We start from the raw sequence: 21,925 nt of genomic DNA, 5'->3' as shown, positions 1-21,925 counted from the left end.
GAGTTATCAGCTTGGTGCGTGCCAAGCCCAGAACGGTTAGTGCTTCTGTCGATGGGGACCTCTGGTCGCTCCTGCCCGTTGCCTCCCCAACCGTCACCGGGGTTTCCCGCTGTAAACAAACGGGGCTATTTTCTGGCGTGGACCCTACCACCACTCCGTCAACCAACATTTTCCACCCGACCAGGCTGTCCTCTCTCTCTATCTATCCACTCGAGTTCTCACCGTCACCGATGGAGCTGTAATTCCGTTTAATGCAAGCACTCTCCCTCCACTCTCTCTCTTCTCGCTTTCTCAAAACACAGAATTGCTGCGCAGTATCGCGCCTGACGAGCTACGTCCCTGCTACAACTCCTCTATCTTTCCCCCTTTTTTGCTTGTTTTCATCTGGCTTCATATGAGGTCCATGTCCTACGAGACATATCTGTGAGTTGCCCTGGCTGTTCTCCTCTCTGGGTGTGCATGTGTCTATATACGTGCCCGTGCTCGCCGCCGGCCTGCTCGTCCCTTACGCCTCTTCCGCCGCCGCCGCCGTCCTAGCGAAGTGCCACCCCGAGAGGTCCAATTGAACCTTGGTCAAGAGTCGTACATGCTGAGATGGGGTGTGGATGAGCTTGGACAGATCCCACCATTTCCCTAGCACGTAGCAGACGCATTTTTTTTTAAATAAAATATTCATCACGGCCGTGGACTTGGAGTGGGCAGCTGTTCATCGGTTGGATTTAGGAAGTTGGCTAATCGGTTACCACTAGGGACGCGAGTATCGTCGATACTACCAGATAGATCCCCTGAGCTACTGCTGTGCGTGTTATAGCTTATCTTAACAGTCGGTCTCCGTACCATCCCCCATGGCGGACCGAATTGCGGCGATGAAGCAGGCCGTTGACTCGGACGCCCTGACCCCGAGGGATGCGAACGCACAACTGCCCCAGCGCGTAGCACACTCTACGAAGGCCAAACCGGCTCCCGCTGCCAAACCAACCCAGAAGGAAAAGGAGGCACCTCCTCAGCCCCCCGCCGCTGTCCACGAGCCTCCGAGCTTTGACCGCAAGGATGGCGCCACGTATCAGGTCGGCAAGATGCTGGGGAAGGGCGGGTTCGCTGTTTGCTACGAGGGGTATCTTAACAAGAAGAAGTACGCCTTGAAGATTGTCAGGAGCAAGATGCCGCCTAAGATGGAACAGAAGGTTGGTTTCGGCGATGAAAGCGCCCCCAGCCGGTCCATGCTGACACGCAACACAGTTCCAAACCGAACTCCAAATCCATTCGAAGATGAAGCAACAAAACATCGTGCAGTTCCTCAGAGCCTTCTCCTTCGAGGGATGCACCTACCTCGTCCTCGAGCTGTGTCCCAATGGCTCGTTGATGGACATGGTGAAGAGAAGGAAGGGATTAACCGAGCCAGAAGTACGGTTTTATTCGGTGCAGATCGCCGGAGCCATCAAATATATGCATGCCAAGGGCATCATCCACCGTGACCTGAAGATGGGCAATATCTTCCTGGACCGGGATATGAACGCCAAGATTGGCGATTTCGGGCTGGCCGCGCTGCTGGTCACGGGCAGAGACATGCAGACGATTCGCCGAACAACCTTGTGCGGTACGCCGAATTACATCGCCCCCGAAATCTTGGAAAAGGGGAAGAAGGGCCACGATCATATGGTGGATATCTGGAGCTTAGGCATTATAATGTGAGGATATTGCCGCATCTCGTTTGGTCGCGGAGAACTAACAGGCGATACTAGGTTTGCCATGCTCACCTCCAAACCCCCGTTCCAATCTTCCACGACGGACGAGATTTATCGTCGTGCTAAAAACCGAGATTACGAATGGCCCAAGCCCGAATCGTCCAAATACATCTCCGAGGAGGCAAAAGAGATCGTTGCCACCATGCTAGAAGAAGCACACCTACGACCGGATCCCGATGCGATCGTTCAACACGACTTCTTTCTCTCGGGATATGTCCCCACGGTAGCAGAGATAACAACAAAGCTGCGCGACTGCCCACCCGATAGTAGCCAGTTCTACGCTGTAGACCAGACGCCGAGGATGCTTGCTCAGAACCTGCGCAATCTGAAGGAGCTGTGCAGGGCCTGCGAGGTCGGGGCGTGGAGCAGCACGCAGATGGTGCATAAAAGCACCTGGAGAGAGGTCGCCCTGGAGGAAAAGGCTGGCTTGACCCCGATCATTCCGCTTGCCGAAGGCATCGTATATAGACCCTACGATGATGTTAGCAGGGAGATGAATCTCGTCCGGGTGCCACCACGACAACCTCCACAGCCGACTTCGAGGATAGAGAATGAGGACACGAAAACGCAAGTTCCGCCGATAGGTTTGTTGCGAGCTCCCCCTCAAAGCTTTGCGGCACAGCAGCGAGCACAAGGCAGACCAATGAGGCCAGCCGCGACAACTCGACCCACTACTCAAGAAGACATATCCGCCGCACCTAGCGCCAGCGGCATTGTGCGCTCCCGTTCGAGGCGAGAACTCCCCCAGAGCTCTACCAATAGCAGCCGTAATGTCTCGCTGAAGACGGATGCGTTATCCTCGGCTGCTTCGAGCCGCCGGATCAAGGCGTCGGAAGCGCCAGCATCCGCGACGACACAAGAGGTTCGGAAGACGGTTCCCCAGAAGGCACAGGATGAGCGAGCTTCCGTGCCTGTTATGGCGGATGCGCCGACCGGCAGCCTGTTTGGGCCTTCCGAACGCAAGATGATGGTGCCGGGGACGGAGCCGGACTCGGTGCTAGACCGACTTCGCCGCCTGCAGAGCGAGCTCGAGCGGGCTCTCAACTCGCGATCGATGGCCATCGAGAGCAAGACACCAGCTCCACCTTCGCCGCACATTGTGGTCAAGTGGGTCGACTACTCGAACAAGTTCGGGCTAGGCTACATCTTGAACGACGGGAGTGTGGGTTGCGTGTTCAAGAGCATCCCGGGCAGCGCCAAGGGAGGCAAGACCGTGACGCTGCCGCCGAGCTGCATCCTAGTCCGGGAAGCGGAGCAACACTGCGCGCGGCGGCAGGACCCCGGATACGCCGACCGCCACCAGATCATCCCGATGGACCAGGCCGTGCAGTTTTACGAGAACGACGGCGAGGCCGGGCTGTCGACCGTGTCGGTGGCCCCGTCGCAGTTCAAGATCTCGGTGGGCCCAGATGGCGCGCCGAGCAAGATCCCGGTGGGGCGCGACATCTTCGACTTTCGCAAGCGCGAGCACCTCATTCTGTGGAAGAAGTTCGCCAACTACATGATGGCGTACGGGCGGGACCAAGACACGACGGACGATACGGGCCGCGTCCAGACACCCGCATCGTCGGCGTCGTCGGCGTCGTCGTCGTCGTCATCGTCATCAAAGCCGCCCGCCATGCCACCGTGCGACGTGGTGACGTTCTACCAGCGTATCGGGGACGTCGGGTGCTGGGTGTTCGCTGACGGGCACCTGCAGTTCAACTTCCCGGATCACACCAAGATCGTGCTGGACGCGACGGGCACGTGGTGCCACTTCTGGCACCTGCCACAGGAGGCGGCGGCGCGGCTGTCGGCGCGGGGTGAGCTGGACGAGGACGCGCTTGACGAACGGGCGGTGCTGTCGTACCCGGTGCAGACGCTACTCAACTTTGCGGGACGGCGGGCAGCAGCGGCTGGGAAGTCGGAGGCGGCCGTGCGGCCGTCGCGGCGGCGGCCCGAGATCAATCCGATGCAGCAGGGGATCCCGGCGGCCAACGACTTCCGACGCAAGGTGGAGTTCGTGCGGGAGGTGGTGGCGGAGTGGGTGGCCAACGGCGGGCTGGGCAACTGTCGGATGGAGCGGGAGCACCGGCGGCGGTGGATGGGCGCGCGCGAGACCGCGCGCAGCGGCCCGAGCAAGCACGTCTGGGTCACGATCGGCGCGCGCTGGGGCGACAAGCGGTTCTCCGCCGTCGTCGACCCCAAGAAGCCCGGGGAGCTCGGCGCCGAGGTGGAGGCGAAGGCGGCTGCGGCTTAGAAGGGCTACTTGAATCGCGGAGAGGGGGGAAGAAGAAAAGGGGGAAGGAATTGGGGAGAGGGTGGAGAATTCACCTCTTCACTCCTTCTCTTCTCATCACTTCTCTCTCTCTCTCCTGTGCCATGAATTACGACCGAAGGGGCGCTGGGGAGCGAGGAAAGTTAAAGGCGGCCAAGGGGAGGGTGGGGGCTTGGTGTAAGGGCGTTTGCGCGCGTGCGCGTGTTCCATGCTCATTCTTGTAATCATCCTTTTTTTTGGGTTGCTGTTGTCTCTGTTCCCGGAGGGAGTCAGCGCAGTGGAAGTGGCCGGGGGGAGGGGCCGGACCAGTCAGCCCGGGTCCCAGCCCCCTCTCCCACTAACATCTCGAAGGGCAGGGCAAATGGCAGGGTCGTATAGCATGGCGTAGCGCGTTCACGGCAGGCAGGCAGGCATCATAATATATACGTTACATACGCACCGCGTCGAGGCCGATCTTCTAGAATGAATGGCGCCGAGGAATTGCATTGGTAGATCGGGCCTGCGCTGCGACGGAGGCAGCGGCGATGGCGCCCCGTGTCCCGTCTTTTCGCGCCGCCGCAGGCTCCGTCTCAACTCGGTGCGCGCCGCCTCGCAGGTTGCAGCAGCCGCACGGATCCGTCCGGCTTTGGCGCGTGCCGGCCGGCGACCGCTCCGATCCGGTCCGGCGGCCGAGCGCATAATACGCGTCTCGGTGCCGGGGCCGCTGGCGCGGGGCGCGGCTGGCGTGCTCGCTTTCCGCGCCCCGCCTCCTATAGCCAGCCAGTTCGTCGCCTACGCCCCTTGACAGCGAGGGGACCCGACTGCCTACCTACTTAGGTGGCTGGGGTCCCCCGTCGACCACCCAGCTCGGCGGGACAAGGCGCGCGGGGCGCTTGTGTGGCGTGGCTCGGGGCTCCGATAAAACCCCGCGGGGGAGTTCCGACTGCCGTACGCGTTAGCAGCGACGGCGCAAGTCCCCCCCCCCCCCTAAGCCTCCCCCGGAATGCGAACTGTTGTACTAGCTGGCGTCAATGGGCTTTTGGTGTTTTTTTCTTTCTTTTCTCCAAGGCGGCCGGGCAGGGCGGGGTAAAGTCAGGTATGTCTACTTTACAGGTAGGTATCCACAAAGTAACATGCTTCTATAAAACTGTCTATAGCTGTCTCGCTCGCTCTGGAAAATAAATCCTAGCTGAGAAGGCCGGCTTGTCGAGATGGCGTTGCTCGTCGGGTTGGGTGCTGTCACACCCGCCTACGTGTGTGTAGTATGTATCTGGGACCGAGACGTAGAGAGAGAGCTACTAGTGACGGGTGAGAGAGTGAGAGAGAGATGCCATTGGTTCTATTTCGCGTCCTATGCGCCAGACCGGGAATCGAGCAACCTAGTTGGTCCCACTATGAAAACAAAGCAACGCTCTCCTTAAAACAACGCTCTGCTTAAATCTACTACACTCGTACCACACGCGCAACCCGTATGGCCGTGTCCACCGTATCTGTGCGTATGGCGTGGATCAATGTGTGTGTATTTATTAATTAATCCCCTTCTTTTTCTCTTCCCATCTCTTCCTGATCTTCCTGACCTGGCCCCACCCCTTGCCTTCTTGATATATACAATGGCAGTGGGTGGGTGGGTGAGAGCCATTCCCCAGGTACAGAGGATTGTTGGTGATGCCGGCGTTGACGGTGGCGACGTGGTTGGGGCGAGGGAACGAAACCCTCTGGCGTCAACAGAAGGAAATGGAAAACACCCGTATGAGTACGCTGCTTGTATGTATGTTGTCGGAAGTTTCCCGCTGACTTCCTTCTCTCTCCCTCCCTCCTCTTATCAATTGCTTTCCAAGCACATCTACTAGATGCTCGGCACTTTCTCCTAACGTCCTCCCCTCGCTGAGACGCATAAACAACTCCCGGTCCAGTCGTCTCCTATTAACAGCCCATCTAAACAAATAGGAGAGGGAAAGGGTGATTATGATGATCATGATGACGAACGCCCCATGTGATAAGAACGAAGGGTATAGGAGAGAGAGACATGTTGGAATATCCATGTGTACGCCGGCTCTAGTCTTCCTCAATACCCCCCCTTCTCTGTTTCGTATAAAATGTGATGGTTCGGGGCTGTGCAGAATAATATGCTTGGGTCACAGTTAACCGTGACCCTAAAAATGAGGTGGGGAGGGGGTGGGGGGATTTCTTTTTCGAGTCTATGGGAAAGAAAGGTTCCAGTTCTTCTCTCCTCCGACAGCATCAATATTTGCTACCTGAGTAATTCCCTGTATTGCCTCGAGCTCGCTGCCTCGATCCGATAGGGGGAGCTTCGTAAGGGACTCGGCAGTGGATACTCTAAAACGACATATCGTTGAGTGAGTAACTCTGAGCCGCGTCCACAATGAGCGTGCCTCGTTGCTGGAAGCCGAGCCTGCCCCTTCCGCATATTTGGGGAGTCTCGTCGCCTAGGACACATATTACATTACGACGCAATCCTTGTCGTCCTTAGCTTGATTCTTCCTCATTTTCGAGTTTCGTGGGGGGGCGACGTCCATAGGAGTGCCCCCGCTTGCGGCGGCTCGGATAGCAGCCAGTCTCTGCTTTGCCCGCTCGTCGCCGGCATCGGCTGCCTTAACGTACCACACATTGGCTTCCAGTATGTCGCGGCGGCAGCCTATTCCCATTTCCGTGAAATAACCCACAGCATACTGAGCCTTTACGAACCCTGTTTCGTCGCGTGCTGATTAGCCAAGACGCGTATTAAAAAAAAAAAAAAGCCATGGCAGGGAACCAGGAGAGGCGTACCAAGGTCCGCAGACCGACGTGCCCACTCATAGGCTTCCTCCTCGTCCTTCTCTAGGATCGGATCGGCTCCCACCATGTACCAAGCACACAATCCCATCATGGCTGCGGCATGACCGCGTTCTGCCGCACCAGTATAGAAATGGACGCTCAAGGCCGGATCTCGCGGGCAGTTTAGCTTGCCGTGCTCATAAGCATCTCCCATGCGAAAGCTCGCCTCGGCATGTCCGAGCTCGGCTGCCTGGGTAAACAGCTCGGCCGCATAGCTCTCGTCCTTGAAGATATCGGCGCCGTAGCCGGTTTCGTACAGCACGCCAAGGTGATACGGGGCGGCATTATACATGGCGTCTGCTGACTCGGTGGCGCGCTTCAGCCATTTCACACCCTCCCTATACCGGTTTTCTCCGAGGTCTCCGGAGAGACAGGCCTTCCCGAGCCTTGTCATGGCGCCGGGATGATTCTTGGATGCCGCCGTTCTGAGAAACTGTACGGCCTTGGCCGGGTCTTTTCTACAACCCCACCCGAATTCGTAGCATAGCCCGGCGCGATAACCAGACTCAGCGTGACCATGCTTCGCAGCCAACACGAAGAGGGGAAAAGCGGCATTGTAGTCCTCCTTGCCCTTGTTGAACAGGCCTGAAGCGAAACCGTCGGCTAGGTAGTACTGCGCAAAGGGATAACCCGCGCTGGCTAGCCTCGTTAATATGCTTTTAGCTTCTCGGATTAACTCAGCTGGAGAAGACTCCGACCCGTCCTGCTGCTGCGGATTTGCCTTCGGACCACCTTTTCTCCGAGACAGCTGGTCCGAATTCAAACCTTGCTCCTGCGCCGTCGAAATCAAGAAGACGGCAAACGAATACTGAATGGAAAAGTCGTTTGTCTTCTTGACGTTTTGCCGGTACATCTCCAGCGTTTTCGCCGCGCTCAACAGGGAGGCATTGGACCCGACGTTATTCCGCAGGTAGGAATTATCGAATGTGATGGGAGCCGGGGCCTGCTGAGGATAGGGAACGTTGAGTAGCTCTGCGTAGGACACCGGTCGGGTCTCGGGAGACTTGCGGGACTGCGCTGAAGAGGTACGCGGAAGACCGGCACCGAAGCCGGGCGAGCGCCCACGCGCCCCCAATTCAGAATACCCCGAGTATGCCGATTGAGGCCGAGGAAGCGAGCTCCTTCTCACGTACGAATTCGGAGTGAGATGGCGGTTTATGGCTGTGCCAGCCTCCCCCAGGTCGGATTTCGACGAGTCTCTGGATGACGAGTCTAGAGGGAGGCTGGAGACTCGCGGGAGGAACGGCTGGTGATGGTATTGTAATTGCGGCACCGAGTGATCCGCGAAGGAATCCTCAGCGGTATCCTCGAGCTTGCTCTCGTACACATCGCCGAATCCCCCGGATACCGAGCTTGCGCTCGTCTCGATGGACGCCTCCGTTGATGCTTGGTTCTGTGTGCTCGCAGTCGTATCTGATTCACGGCTATGCCGGTTCGGGTCATCGCTACGAGAGCTCCCCGTAAGGCTTTGGTCGTCCATCTCTAGGGTGGCCGAATTTCTCATGTGTGCTAGTTCCGGGGCCGTCGGCACGGGAGCAGGGTCCAGGACCTTTTCTTGAGCGGACCTATGAGGGAGATCGCTAGAGAATCTGGGAGACAGCAGCCGACCAGGACCGGGTTGGTCCGGGAACGGGGGCTGTTTAGGCGTCAAAGTCCTGGTCTGGTCGAAGGCATTGTTGCGAGGAGAGTGAGGGTGTAACGCCTGGGGATAATCCCGTTCACGACCGTCGGTATACGCCGACGACGCGGGTATGTGACCGCCCTCTATGCTCGCGTTTGACGGCCGTGCCCAATTGTCGGGGTGGAAATTGACCCTCACGGGGGAGACAGGCGACGCCCGTATTGTGGCCGACTCGGTCGTATCGGAAGTCGGCACGTCGGTCGTGGCAGAGCTGCCCTGGGAGTCGCTGCGATCATGCTGGCCCAGCGGCAGGGTTGGCACCGGTTTCCGGTGGATAGATCGGGGAGGAGATGCGGCCGTTGGCTGAGGCGGAGTCGGAGCGTTCGTGGCCGCAGCCATTGCTCAAGAGAGAGGGGAGAAGCGTGACAGAGAGAGATAGAGGACGACCGCCGACAGCGCAGAGTCAATTCTGAGGCGGGAGGTTCCGAGGAGGGCAGAACGAGCGTATATAGTATATCGGAGGCCACCCGTCTCCTTCCCAGCACTGTGAAGTAAAAGTCCGTCCTATCACGACGGCAACACCATCACAACCCCCCTAGGAGTAGATGCTATGCTAGCTCGACCTTGTCCGACGTATACAACTCTAAAAGGAGGCTCGATGCAGGCAATCGGCGGCCACGGGGGTGATGCCGGCTGTGAGACGAGGAACAGGGCTTCCGAGGTTCAGCAAGGACGGCAACCGAGTAATTGCAACGCCATGTATGGTATGTACGGGTATGTATGTGCGACGGCAGGGTATCTCAGACGACGAAGCCTAACGATGGACAGAAACTCAAGCCAAGAAAACGAGAGAGATGGGGAGAAGAGTGAGACTCGTGATTATGAGGCCTGCGACAGAGGGGAGGTGGTAAGCAGTGCCGGTGATGTCGATGTGGTACTTCCTGGCTGTCCGCAGGAAAAAAGTAACAGTAGACCAGGAAGAGAGGGGGGGGTCCGAGAGAGGGTGGGAGGGATGGAGGCGCTGGGCGACAGCAAGTTTGTCAGAACGGAACGAGTGATCTAAATTTGATGGGACGGTTCGGAAGTGGAGAGTTTACATATGAGTAGGGGGGGACGGGAGTATTAGAGAGAAGGGGGGGGTGGGCACGGCGGGTGCTTTAGCGCGCCTTGTACCTAAGCTAGTACCTACCTAGGTCGTTCTATCTGACTGATTAGGTGCCTACCACGCCTACAGTAGGTACTAATAAGATGCCTAGGCTAGGTGCCGTGAGCAGGAGGTAGGCAGGTAGGTACCTAAGGCATACGAGCGTGCTGTAGTATGGGAGGGCAGAGGCAGCTCTAGGTACCCAGCCTGTGAGGTGGATGGGAGGCTGCCTATAGACTCACCTAAGGGTACCTATAGTACCTACGCACCGAGGGCAGGTACCTGTGTAGGCTTTCGAGGTACTCCTGCTAGTCCCTCAGCTTGCAAAGCTCTCTTCTATACCGTCTGTCTCTCTTCCCGCTGCCGGAACGGATTTCCCACCGTGAGCGTAGCCATGCTAGCCGCGAATTCGCAACAATAACGGGGAATTGCCTCACTCGACGCTCGACGAACACCCTACTAGCACACCCCGGCCACCCGCATGCATGTAACCTGCGCAGCCTTCCCCCTTGGGATCGACAGTAGGAAGAATACCAGGGAGGCACCTATGCATCTATTCCTCCACCGTCGATTCGTAATTACCGCTACATCTACCTGTATCGCGAACATCGGTACCTAGGAGCTATACAAATAGGTAGGTGTGTTAGGTACGTAACCACTTCCAATTAGTCTGTACAATTCAAGCGCCCTGCGTGCCAGGTAGAATTCCGGGTGTGCCTTAGCTGTATCGTAGTACGCCTTGTGCCCTACAACGGATTTCTAGCGTCTCCCTTAGGCGCCCCTGGGCACCGGACGGCAGGGTCCTCGACGTCAACCCCAGCCTGCCAGCGAACTTACCTAACCTAATAGGTGCACACTCGCTCGATAAGGTTAGATGTGTAATGTGTGAATGGAAATGGGATATTTGTTTCATGAGGTAAGCATCTCCAACGACAATTGACATATCTATGTGTGAGGTACCCATCCTATGAGCATGTTAGGCAAAGGCAAAGGGGGGGAAGATGATGGATGTCAATCCAGTATTTTGGATCCCTAGCCCAGGGTACATGGCCTAATAAGTCGCGGTACGAGGTTGTCTGGCATTACTTGCATGGACCCCTGCTTAGGACCCTCCCATCCTCAACTACCTGCCATAGATAATGACGAGTGCCAGGCCTCGCCAGTGTCCACAAGGCCATGACAGACAAACGGAGAAAGTAAGAAAGAAAAAAAAAGCCCTCTCGTAATGCCGCTTCGGCTGACAACACGTGAGAACAATACGAAGCACAAGGGGAGCATAAAGGGAGAGCAACGGAGACAAGTCGACCCGAGGCGGCCCCCCTCTCGATGAGTGAGCCCTGCATGCAGCCTACTGCGGATGGTTTTCTGCGTGACTATATAGACTAGCTTCATCTCCAGGCCGGGACTTGCCTGCCTGCCTATTATTAGCTTGGATATCCTTCGTCTTCGTGTTTCCAGAGCACGATGGCGGCAACACCATTATCGCCGCTCATAGGGCCAGCAGGCTGCCGTCAGCAGGCGTCGCTGGGAGCATGGCCTATAGTAAAGCTAGCGGGATGAACGGCGTTGACCAAGTTTCCAGCTAGCGAGCTCCTGAGACTGCGAGCGCTGGGAGCGCTGGTAAGCCTACTCAGCCTAATTCGATAGTGCTTCAGGACCGCACCAGAACAACAGCCGGTCCCGGGCTGCCAACCTCAAATCGCATGGTGTCGTCTTTCTTCGACGCTTGGCAAGGTCAAACCCTCATCGAGCCTTCTTGTTTCATTTCCTTTTTCAGCTTTGGGGGACGCCACTAAGAGGAAATCCGCCCAAATGACGGCCGTGACGGCAGGGAAGCCTTCCAGCTCTTCCGCCGGGGCTTTCGGCGACACAATCCAGCCGGTGATCAATGCCCCCCCTCTCCCTGTCTACGGCGGTGGCTCGTTTTGCGAAACAAGTTGATGGCTGGGTGAAGCTGCAGCCCACGTGTGGCACCGGTTGGTGGGTTGCATAAGCCGACGCCCGCATTGGATGGGGGAGCATTACGCGGCACGGTCGGTAAAGATCCATCACGTGAAACTCATCACTTTCCTCTTTCGCTCCCCGCGTCGGCGCGCCTCTCCTGTCGGTCGCCGGTCCTGCTGACAGAGTGTCGATGGGGCGGGTATGTATAGTGCATACGGGTACGTAGGTAGGTAGCAGTAGGCGCATACATCCATATGCGGCCTGTCTTCCTGATCTGCGGCTCTTGCTCGGATAGATTGCCTTCCCGGTACGAGATGCATTATGACTGGCGAAGACGGCGACCGCGCGTTTAACTCCTTTTTATTTTCCCATCTTTTTTTCCTTGCCTCTCCCTTCTCTTCTTGGTCCTGGATCAGGGCGATCCTCTCTCACCGCCCGGGTGGATCCAGATCGCCGTGTTTCATCTCCATCGAAAAGTCGCGATCACGTAAATGGCGAGATGAGGCGGGGCTGGAAGTCTGGGGAGTGGAATTGGACGGACGGACGCTGGAACGAACCCAACGTCGGTTCTCAATCCCACCACGACCGCATATAACATATATGTTTGAGTGGAGGTTTATATATATATATATATATATAGATAGATAGAGATAAGGATGCAATCGACACGACACAGACTTGATGTGCCCGTATCCTCTCCGCCTAGCAGACGCACCGACGCAGACCCAGCCGGACTGTGCTATGATACAAATGTGAGCAGTGCTGGCTCGTTCGTTCGGTACCTGTTACTGAAGGTATTCTCGTATTCGAAACTAGACTAGTGAGGTTGAGTTGAGAGAACGTTATAGCTGGGATAAGAGGTCTATAGGCATATATTATTGGTGTGCAACGGTAGACTCGAGAACATACGACTTAACTTGATGCGCCTCTCGTGCTTGCTTCCACAGGCCGAGGCCAAAATGATCGCTATATACCTTTATTTAGACGTGCCTATGCGTACAGAGTACCTACCTTAGGAGGTTAGGTAGTTACCTCTGCTTAGTGTATTGCAAATTTGCAATTCGGTATTTGTATTCAATCACAGGCAGAGGTACTTACACGCCCCACCAAGATTTATAGACGTAGAGGTATCTACTTAAGGTACCTAGTGTAGCGCATCTTCACTAAAGGGCGCCTATAAATGCAGTGGTTTCGATCGCGATTATTTATTCATTGATGGCAGTGTACGTGTTATATTTGGACTTCATCGTGTTTTGTATTTTTACCCATCTCCATCTACGTATAGAGTATGTACTACGTAGTAGACGCATACTCATACACACGTTGGATCTCTCTGTCAAGGTTACATGCGCCTATGTCGAATTCGAACTCGTATTTTGACCCCATTTAACGGGCCACTCAGGCGCCATCCTCGAGTCCTCTCTGTAACCATGCACAACATGGTGGTGGGCGCGCTGGCCGGGTGAACGGCCAACACGAGACAGCCTCTAGGCGCCAGCGTATTGCCATAGGTACGTGCCGGCTATGTAGCTGTGGATGCGAGCGAGGCGGTATGGGTACTTTGGTCGCAAGTATACTACACGTATAGGAATGAATGTCTTGGGTGATGTAAGCTAGCCCTGGATGTGTGCTATGACAGTAACTCTTTCCTGTCTCGCACTGTCCCAAGCACGCCTCGCCCACCCTTTCTCCGAATCCTCATGGTGGCCACAACCTCCAGATTTGCTCCTTGCTCGCTGCCATCCTCCCCCCCCCTTTCAGCTACCGAATAACCGCATACTCAGCTACGACCGTCTCGATTTGCTTCTTGTCCATCTGGAGCTGGCAGGAAGAGATGCCTCCCTCCCTGGGCCCCTCCCTAGGTCCCTCCCCAGGCTGGGACTTGGGTTCCTGGGTCACTCTCGTTTTGTTCCCTGTAACTGCCCGCCCGTCTGGTCAATCTATATTATTTTCTCTTAATCCGCGACGACAATTGCTTTTTGTCACGCATTGATCGCTTTCCGAAGCTCTGACACCCTGGCTGGATTGGGAGGGGTCTCGATTACTTAAAGGCCCCCTCCTCCGTGTGGCGCTGGTTACCCATTGAGACCGGACCATCCCTCGGGCGTCTCCCGAACCTGGGTGTACAAACGTATGACATACCAGTACATCGGTAGGTACCTCCGCTCATACCATTAGGTGCCTGGCGATGCGGTATCGAACACACGATTTCTATGTACATGTAATGTACATATGTATTGTATGTGTGTATCTACGTACATCTATACAGACGCCTGCCCGTCCAACCCAAGAAAGGCACCCGGCGCGCACCATCGACAACGGCGACAGTGACAGCGGACGGTGTTTATGTTGTGGATGCGAAGCTGACTGGGCAATAAATATCCCATACATGCGAGCACACACACACACGCGCATATACACACATCTCTAATTGTAAATGCGACAGTTTGCGATGGGAGGGCAGTCTCTTCATACTTTTACCTCCCCGTTCGCTTCGTCCCGTCTCGCCCTACCTGATCCGTCCCCCCCCCCTCTCTTCTCTCCCCTTTTGGGTGCTTTCGCTAGTTTAATTTGCATATTTTGTACCGCGTTTAGGCACCTCCCTAGCCTGACGTGCTCTAACCCCAACCTCGCTGGTGGTATCGCCGACGGGCCTCTCAGCGCCCTCCAAGATAGGTACCGAAGGCTAGGCACGGCTAGGTGCCTCTCCTGCCATCATTCCAACTATAATTACCATTGCTGGATCTGCAACTAGAGAGAGAGCCCTGGGCTTGTCTCCTGCAGGTATTTCCAAGGCCTGTCTGAGCAGGGGTGTTCCTCCTTTCCTCTCCCTGCTGCTCGCCGACCTGGCCAGCTTCCAAGTCTCCATTTGTCCACCACCACCCACCACCACCTCACCACCGCTACCACCACAACAACAAACTAGTGAGTCCACCCGCTCATCTCATGCACCGCGCCTTGTTGCTGCTCCGACCTCCCATGGGAAATCCGTCATTTGTGGTTCCCGTTTTCGAGCACCAGCCTCTCTCTTCCTTCCTCGCGCCATGCCTCGCATCTAATTCTTGCATGCCTTTTATGCCTTTTCCTACCAGGCCCAGCTGCCAGTGATCTCCGTCTCCGCGATCCATCCCCCTTGCTCGGACCAACTCCGTCAAGGCGAAGGGTAATACATACCATACCTACATACGTACATACATACTTGCGATCTGCTAGGCATTCGTTTACGTCCATCAGCGCCATTTTCACCCATACACGCATCCGCGCCTATACTTGACCCCGCGGATCCCGCCGTATATACAATACAGTCGCTCTGCACCTGTTCTAGTGTCCTCACTGATTCGGCCGCTCACCTGCAACCATGTCGCTCCCCGAGCGGCCGGGCATGGTGAGTCCCCAGTATGACCGCCGGACTGCTTACCGGCAGTCTTCTTCGACGTCGAGACGCCACCGTCCGAGCGACATCGAGACCGGTGGTTTTTATCCAGCCTCTGGAGGGGGGATGTCCTCACATCAACGTGCGCCGTCTGGAAATTCTTTCGCTGAGACGATCCGCAATCCTAATGGAACCACAGAGAAATCGCCTCTTTCCCCCACCGGCCTGGAAGAACCCTCCGCGGGCATGCCCTCGCGCAAGAGAAGCCTCATACGGCCTGAGAGAAACAGAATCGATAAGGACCACCCAAACTATCACTACCGAAAGCATGCCGCGAATATGGATACCCTCCCGTCCTCTACCGGCAACGACCCGATTTTTGAAGATATTGAGGGGAGGACTGACCTGTCTGCGGACCGGACCGTTGATGGCGCTTCCGACACCTCGCCCCCTCGAAGGCAAGGCAGCGGGGATAGCGAGAAAAACAAATCCAAGTCTGCCAAACGCAGGCGGCGTTCGTCGGGTGCCAAATTATCGAAATCGACCAGGGAAGCTAAGCGCCGAGCGCCGAAGGAGACGATTAGTCCTCCGAGCATCTGGAACGTGTACTGCGCCATCATCACGTTCTGGTGTCCCGATTTCATCCTGAGCTGCTGTGGCTTTCGTGCGAAGGAGCAGAGGAGAGCCTGGAGGGAAAAGATGGGTCTCATCAGCATCATCCTCTACATCATGGCCTTCGTCGGGTTCTTGACCTTCGGCTTCCAGCAGACTGTCTGCGCCGCCGCCGGCGTCCGTCTCCATGCAAACGAGGTGTCCAACGGTTACATGATTTTTCACGGAATTGCTTACGATCTGACTAGATCCGGCCACCCCCCGGCTGATGGTATCCCGCTCCACGAGGACGGGTCGTTTTCCAACGTTTTATACGACTTGCCTACCAAATACGGCGGCATGGATGGCAGCTTTCTTTTCCAAAATGTCAATGGCAGATGCAAAGGGATTATCACGCTTGCGGACGGGTCGCCCGTCCCTCACGACGAAAGCGATCGAGATGAGCTTGCCTGGTATTTCCCCTGTACAGCGTTCAACCACGACGGCTCGTCGACGCCGAACTTTACGAGCCCGTTCTACACTGGTTACGCATGTCATACTTCCCAAGTCGCCCGAGACACGTTCTATCTCAGGCTCCGCGGCACTGGCGACGTATTTTACACTTGGGACGACATTAAGAACAGCTCGCGCAATCTGGTCGTATATTCTGGGACTGTTCTTGATCTAGACTTGCTGAACTGGTTCAACGAAGACGAGGTTAACATTCCGGATCGTTTCAAGGAGCTGAGAAACAAGAACTCTGCCGTTAACCGGGCCATCCATGGCCGCGATATCACTCGGGCTTTCCAGAAGCCTGCGGATAAGCGGATCGCAGAATGCCTCGAGGAAACCATCAAAGTCGGAACTGTGGATACGGACACCGTCGGATGTATCGCGTCTCAAGTGGTACTTTACGTGTCTCTGATATTGATTCTCTCGGTCGTGCTAGTCAGGTTCGGTCTGGCTCTGATATTCCAATGGTTCATCAGCCGCAAATACGCAGCTATCAAGACGTCGCAAACGGCAGACAAAAAGAAGCGAAACCAGCAGATCGAGGACTGGAGCGAGGATATCTACCGAGCTCCCCCGCGAATGTTCGGCGATGTTAACAGCAGCGTCGGGAGTTCTGATCGCACTAGCAAGCGTACTAGCACTTTCCTGCCCACAACGTCTCGCTTCTCGGCAGTCTATGGCGCTGATAGAAATGTCCGACGGCCACAGCCAACGACCATGGCCAGCCAGGCATCCACAGGACCTCTTCTCCACCCCAACTCGATATACAAACAGGGCAATGACAGCAGGTCGAGCATGCTCCGTTCCGATCCGTATGGAAGCTCGGCTAGCCCGACTGACGGATACGGCCCCTCTGGGTTCATTCACGAAGCCGTGGTCCCTCAGCCCCCTTCCGACTATCAACCATTCGGGTTCCCCTTGATTCATTCCATATGCCTCGTCACAGCCTATTCAGAGGGAGAGATGGGTCTCCGAACCACGCTCGATTCCATCGCCATGACTGATTATCCCAACAGCCACAAGGTCATCCTCGTCATCTGTGACGGTATCATCAAGGGCAAGGGCGAAGCCATGGCGACTCCCGACATCGTGCTAGGCATGATGAAAGATCATACTCTATCTCCGGAGGACGTTCAGGGTTTCTCGTATGTCGCCGTGGCCAGCGGTTCGAAGCGGCACAACATGGCTAAGGTGTATGCTGGATTCTACGACTATGGTGCTAAGTCCCCTATCCCGATAGACAAGCAGCAGAGGGTCCCTATGATGCTAGTGGTCAAGTGTGGCACGCCGGACGAGGCTGCCAAGGCTAAGCCGGGCAACCGAGGCAAGCGTGACAGTCAGATTATCCTGATGTCCTTCCTCCAGAAGGTCATGTTCGATGAGCGCATGACGGAGCTCGAATTCGAGATGTTCAACGGCCTCTGGAAGGTAACCGGTATATCTCCCGACTACTACGAAGCTGTTCTCATGGTCGACGCCGATACCAAGGTCTTCCCAGACAGCTTGACGCACATGCTGTGCGCTATGGTTCGCGACCCTGACATCATGGGACTTTGCGGCGAGACGAAGATCGCCAATAAGAGGCAGAGTTGGGTCTCGGCCATCCAGGTTTTCGAGTACTTCATCTCGCATCATCTGTCCAAGTCTTTCGAGTCGGTCTTCGGAGGCGTAACCTGCCTCCCCGGCTGTTTCTGCATGTACCGGATCAAGGCTCCCAAGGGCGCACAAAACTACTGGGTTCCCATCCTAGCCAACCCAGACGTTGTTGAGCACTACTCGGAGAATGTCGTCGACACGCTGCACAAGAAGAACCTCTTGCTCCTCGGCGAGGATCGATATCTGACTACGCTTATGCTCCGAACCTTCCCCAAGCGAAAGCAGGTCTTCGTCCCCCAGGCGGTTTGCAAGACCACGGTCCCCGACGAGTTTATGGTCCTACTTTCTCAGAGACGACGGTGGATTAATTCCACAATCCACAACCTGATGGAGCTTGTTTTGGTCAAGGATCTCTGCGGTACCTTTTGTTTCAGCATGCAGTTTGTTGTCTTTATCGAGCTGATCGGAACTCTGGTGCTTCCTGCGGCCATCGCGTTCACCTTCTATGTTGGTATGTTCATCTAACCCCCCGCCGAATTTCTTACGCCTACGCTAACACGAGTCGCAGTCATATCTTCCATCGTGGGCCCGGAACCACAAATTATTCCGCTTATCCTGTTGGCTCTGATCCTGGGTCTGCCGGCTGTCCTAATCATTGTCACGGCTCACTCATGGTCCTACGTCGTGTGGATGTTGATCTATCTCCTGTCGCTCCCGGTCTGGAATTTCGTCCTCCCAACCTACGCGTTTTGGAAGTTTGACGATTTCTCCTGGGGTGACACTCGGAAGACGGCGGGCGAGAAGACGAAGAAGGCCGGTATCGAATACGAGGGCGAATTCGACAGCAGCAAGATCACCATGAAGCGCTGGGCGGAGTTCGAGCGAGAGCGCCGGATCAAGGACAGCTACTGGGCATCGAAGGAGAGTGTCGCTGGGAGCAATTGGCCCGGTACTGGCCCGAACAGCGCACCGTATCATCCCTACGATGATCAGTATTATTCCGATGCATAGGACGGATGGAGGACAAGATGAGTGCTGGAAAGGGAGCGGAAAAGTGCTCCGGAGCGAGAGAGGATGGGGGCCGGAAGAATAATAGACAGGAGGGAAAGCGGGGTGACGAGCTCACTCACTTACACTATGAGGAATCGACGCTGTTGACAAGTTATGGGTCGGTGGATGGCGGCTATCATCGTCATCGCCGGTCGTCGCCGGCAGCTTTGTTTTCCGACACAGCTCGACTAATTCAGTTCGGGACCGCCAGCCACGTGTGTCTGGCGAGGGGCGCGAGAAACCTACCTGATCACGCCTTAATCTTGCCCGTCCCCTACCTCAAGGGAGTATTTGGCGTTTACCCAATGGTTTGCAAACGACAGACAAATCTGTACATACAAATCCATAGCTCTCTCCCAGACACGCCGTCTCGCAGAGAAAGGGGGTTTGTCGGTCCCGTTCGCGACCTGAAAATTAATTAACTCGGCGAAATTAGCTACATGTTTACACTGCTACGTATCTCGGTCTACATGCACAGATTTATATACTAGGTGTGAGATGGCGTCTCATGTGACGACGACAACGGTTCGCCCGTCCCCTACCCTACCTCACTGCCCCCTCCCCGGCCCGGCCCTACCCTGCTTCTCGCTTCTTCGTCTAGACTCTCTTCTTTATCGTCTTCGATCCTGCTGTTCTGGCCGTGTGACTTATGTACGTGCAGCACAGCGGTGGCGGCGGCCTCGGCCTATCCCCTTTTTCTCTCCTCTGCAGATTACACCACAGTGCGCCAGCCGCTTCCCCCTCCCCTCCCCTTTTTTTAGAATTATTTATTTCCCTTCTCATGCACACGGACATATGTGTGTATGTGTGTGTGCGCATGTGCACGTAAACACGGTGAGACGTTTTGGCACTGTCTACGTGCGTGCGTGTGCTACCGGCGTGCAGAAGAGAAATACCTGGGACGAGTCTGGGCACGTAATGCGATAATGTGTGGTATGCACGCATGTACGTATGAGGCATGTACGTCGGAGGGAGCAACAAGGTTGGTGAGCGAGGATGTGCGCGCACGCAGCAGCAGCAGCAGTCAGCGTAACGCGCGTTGGTTCGCACCGCTTCCGCGCCAACGCAATCCAACAACGACGACAGCAGCCCGCGGACGGCCCGGACTCGACCCCCCTCGATCTCGCAGGTCTCAGCCGTGGGCGGCTAGGGGGCCAGGGGATCGGCAGCGGGTGGCCGAGCGCCATTGCAGGTATTACCTATGGCGAGGGCGGGCGGGAGGAGTATGCAGGCGTGTTCATGAGTAGATCGTCCTGGACTCGGAGCCGAGGTTCTGCGGTGTTTCTACTCCGCGCAGCTCTATATTTATAAACAACCGCGGATTGGTGGCTACTTGTCTTCCTCAACTTCGTTTATCAGAATACTCGCCCGCGCCTCCGACTACCTATAGAGGGCGGGGACAGAAACATTGCCGTTGATCCTTCAAAAAGCAAAAAGACCGAAAAAGAAACAAGTGAGCCGCCAATCCATCACATTTTCTCCGTGCTGATAATTATCTAACGCCCAGAGAAATATGACACATGTGCACACACACACACACACACACACACACACACACATATATATATATAATATATATATATGTATATTATTATATACTTACTATGTGTCTACGCCTGATGTTCCCAGGGTGCTCCGGTGTGAAAGGCAGGGAACCCCAAAATGGCATCTGCTCTCGCAGGTATTCCCTCGGGTTGTCGGCACAATAGTACTGTCCTTCCAAGCCCCCGGGATCTTTCCCGACTCCGAAACAGATCCCGAGCAAGCCTCGTAATCAGCCATGTCCTAGGGTCGCAGGTTGGGCCCTGCCGTGCGACGGGGAGAAATGCTTGTCGCGATATGCCGATTAGCTGGGCAGAGAGCCACCCACCCTACCAGCCAACGAACACATCACAGGGCGTATTCCGGCGAGGGTTCTGTCCACGTCCCAACCTCGACACCAACGCCAGCCCGCAATGCAATTGAGCGCTCGCGCATGCGCGATGGGTTGGCTTTATCAGGAAAACAGACTCCGTACGCCGCATTACGGAGCAATGCATCATCGACCGGGAAGGTAGGCACTGCGCTCCTCCCGTGAAGCGAAATCATGACCTGTCATCCGCGTAAGAATGGAGACGCCGGTTCCGCGGGAGCGACATACTGCGTATTCGTCAGATTTCGAGGCCGTCATCATGAGCGATGGTTAGTTGATCTGACGCCTCGAGAAGCTGTCATATGAGCACTACACGTCTCGTCATAATTGGGGAGAAGGCGGCCGGGACCCGACAAGCCAAGCTGGCCCGAGACTCGATACTCGAACAGGGGGCCAGCGTCGATTCTACCGAGACCAAAATAACCAACCAATGCTGCTGCACTACATACAGCTGCGGCCACCCGCTTCAAGTATGACGAAGACGCGGTAGTGGGACGAGAAGAAGAAGAAGGAGAAGAGCGCCGTCTAGTAAGCAGACGAGTCCCGTGATCCCGGTTTCCGCAGCCGCCGCAGTAGTTCAGCGGCATCGATGGCCAGAGTGTTTCCGACTCTCTCGATCGAGCGGTCTAAACAGACGTTTAGGCAAGAGTACAGATGCTGCTAAGTGCCCTGCGCCTCGCGACAGTCTTGTTGACAGGTTGTATGATCACCGCACATCAGTAGCAGTCCACAAGCTCGCTCTTCTCGGAGAGCCGACTGGTCGAAAACTACTGTAGACATGCTGTTGGTTGCACACGCTGGAACCGCGGGTGCGGGGCCTGCCGGGCCGTGACCCTCGAGGTGGTTTTTTTTTTCTCTTCTTTTCTTTTGTCGCCTCCCCCCAGCGCCGCACCCCTGGTAACCCTCAGGTTGCTCAAGAAGATTCCTTGCCGGTCTTCCTTCGGCCCTCCCGTCTCGGGTCGAGGAGCGTAGTAGCCGAGTGTAGCGGTGAGGTCTCCGAGAAGGGAAGAGGGAAGATAAAAAAAAAAATGTGGGATACAGCGGGACCCTGTATACAGATATATTCTGGTGTGCTTGGTGCGCTGGTGTGCGCACGTCGGCGAGGGGAATTCTCGATGCGGTGCCAAAGTGCGCAGCGTTCTGGCCCATCAATCAGGACGAGGCCTGTCTCACATGGTAAGACACCTGACTGACTCTTTCACGACCGCAACAGGACTGATTTGTCACGGACAAGCCGCGGTTAGGAGAGACATGGGTATAATGGGAAGAAGAAGACTGGTCTTGTACTCGGCAAATGATTTACGGGATGGCTCGTCAGGATCAGAAAGTGACACATCACAGTCGAAATTTGAGAGGGCAGACAGC

General features: G+C 55.9%; 4 protein-coding genes across 4 annotated transcripts; 3 read left to right on the top strand and 1 right to left on the bottom strand.

Moving 5' to 3' along the window:
- Positions 1 to 165: 165 nt before the first annotated feature.
- Positions 166 to 4,022, top strand: GGS23DRAFT_552728 (kinase-like protein). Its single transcript, XM_051515422.1, has 4 exons — positions 166 to 423; positions 750 to 1,184; positions 1,240 to 1,688; positions 1,743 to 4,022. The coding sequence occupies exons 2-4, from the start codon at positions 846 to 848 to the stop codon at positions 3,982 to 3,984; spliced, it is 3,030 nt and encodes a 1,009-aa protein (XP_051375626.1). The 5' UTR covers positions 166 to 423; positions 750 to 845; the 3' UTR covers positions 3,985 to 4,022.
- Positions 4,023 to 6,331: 2,309 nt separating this feature from the next.
- On the bottom strand, positions 6,332 to 8,941 carry GGS23DRAFT_295712 (HCP-like protein). The gene is made up of 2 exons (XM_051512679.1): positions 6,769 to 8,941; positions 6,332 to 6,688 (listed from the first exon to the last, which is right to left on the bottom strand). Exons 1-2 carry the CDS (start codon positions 8,834 to 8,836, stop codon positions 6,441 to 6,443), a joined length of 2,316 nt encoding a protein of 771 aa, XP_051375625.1. The 5' UTR covers positions 8,837 to 8,941; the 3' UTR covers positions 6,332 to 6,440.
- Positions 8,942 to 13,061: 4,120 nt separating this feature from the next.
- On the top strand, positions 13,062 to 13,723 carry GGS23DRAFT_295426 (uncharacterized protein). Its single transcript, XM_051512678.1, has one exon. It carries the CDS (start codon positions 13,149 to 13,151, stop codon positions 13,482 to 13,484), a length of 336 nt encoding a protein of 111 aa, XP_051375624.1. The 5' UTR covers positions 13,062 to 13,148; the 3' UTR covers positions 13,485 to 13,723.
- Positions 13,724 to 14,883: 1,160 nt separating this feature from the next.
- On the top strand, positions 14,884 to 19,261 carry GGS23DRAFT_615528 (glycosyltransferase family 2 protein; the record flags this gene model as incomplete). The annotated part of the gene is made up of 2 exons (XM_051520720.1): positions 14,884 to 18,109; positions 18,167 to 19,261. The coding sequence occupies 2 exons, from the start codon at positions 14,884 to 14,886 to the stop codon at positions 18,607 to 18,609; spliced, it is 3,669 nt and encodes a 1,222-aa protein (XP_051375623.1). The 3' UTR covers positions 18,610 to 19,261.
- Between the last annotated feature and the right edge of the window lie 2,664 nt (positions 19,262 to 21,925).

The sequence above is a fragment of the Durotheca rogersii genome, assembly GCF_024521655.1.
Source record: "Durotheca rogersii strain YMJ 92031201 chromosome Unknown GGS23scaffold_3, whole genome shotgun sequence".
In the NCBI taxonomy this organism is placed as follows: domain Eukaryota; kingdom Fungi; phylum Ascomycota; class Sordariomycetes; order Xylariales; family Xylariaceae; genus Durotheca; species Durotheca rogersii.
This window is presented reverse-complemented; position numbering and strand designations above follow the sequence as displayed.

What these genes read in the sequence shown, in the direction of transcription:
- GGS23DRAFT_552728 (XM_051515422.1), top strand. Translation starts at nt 846, where the DNA reads ATGGCGGACCGAATTGCGGCGATGAAGCAGGCCGTTGACTCGGACGCC. An exon ending in CGCCTAAGATGGAACAGAAG is followed by an intron (nt 1,185 to 1,239) that starts GTTGGTTTCGGC and finishes CACGCAACACAG; the next exon opens with TTCCAAACCGAACTCCAAAT. An exon ending in TGGAGCTTAGGCATTATAAT is followed by an intron (nt 1,689 to 1,742) that starts GTGAGGATATTG and finishes AGGCGATACTAG; the next exon opens with GTTTGCCATGCTCACCTCCA.
- GGS23DRAFT_295712 (XM_051512679.1), bottom strand. Translation starts at nt 8,836, where the DNA reads ATGGCTGCGGCCACGAACGCTCCGACTCCGCCTCAGCCAACGGCCGCA. An exon ending in ACGTCGGTCTGCGGACCTTG is followed by an intron (nt 6,689 to 6,768) that starts GTACGCCTCTCC and finishes GCGACGAAACAG; the next exon opens with GGTTCGTAAAGGCTCAGTAT.
- GGS23DRAFT_295426 (XM_051512678.1), top strand. Translation starts at nt 13,149, where the DNA reads ATGTGTGCTATGACAGTAACTCTTTCCTGTCTCGCACTGTCCCAAGCA.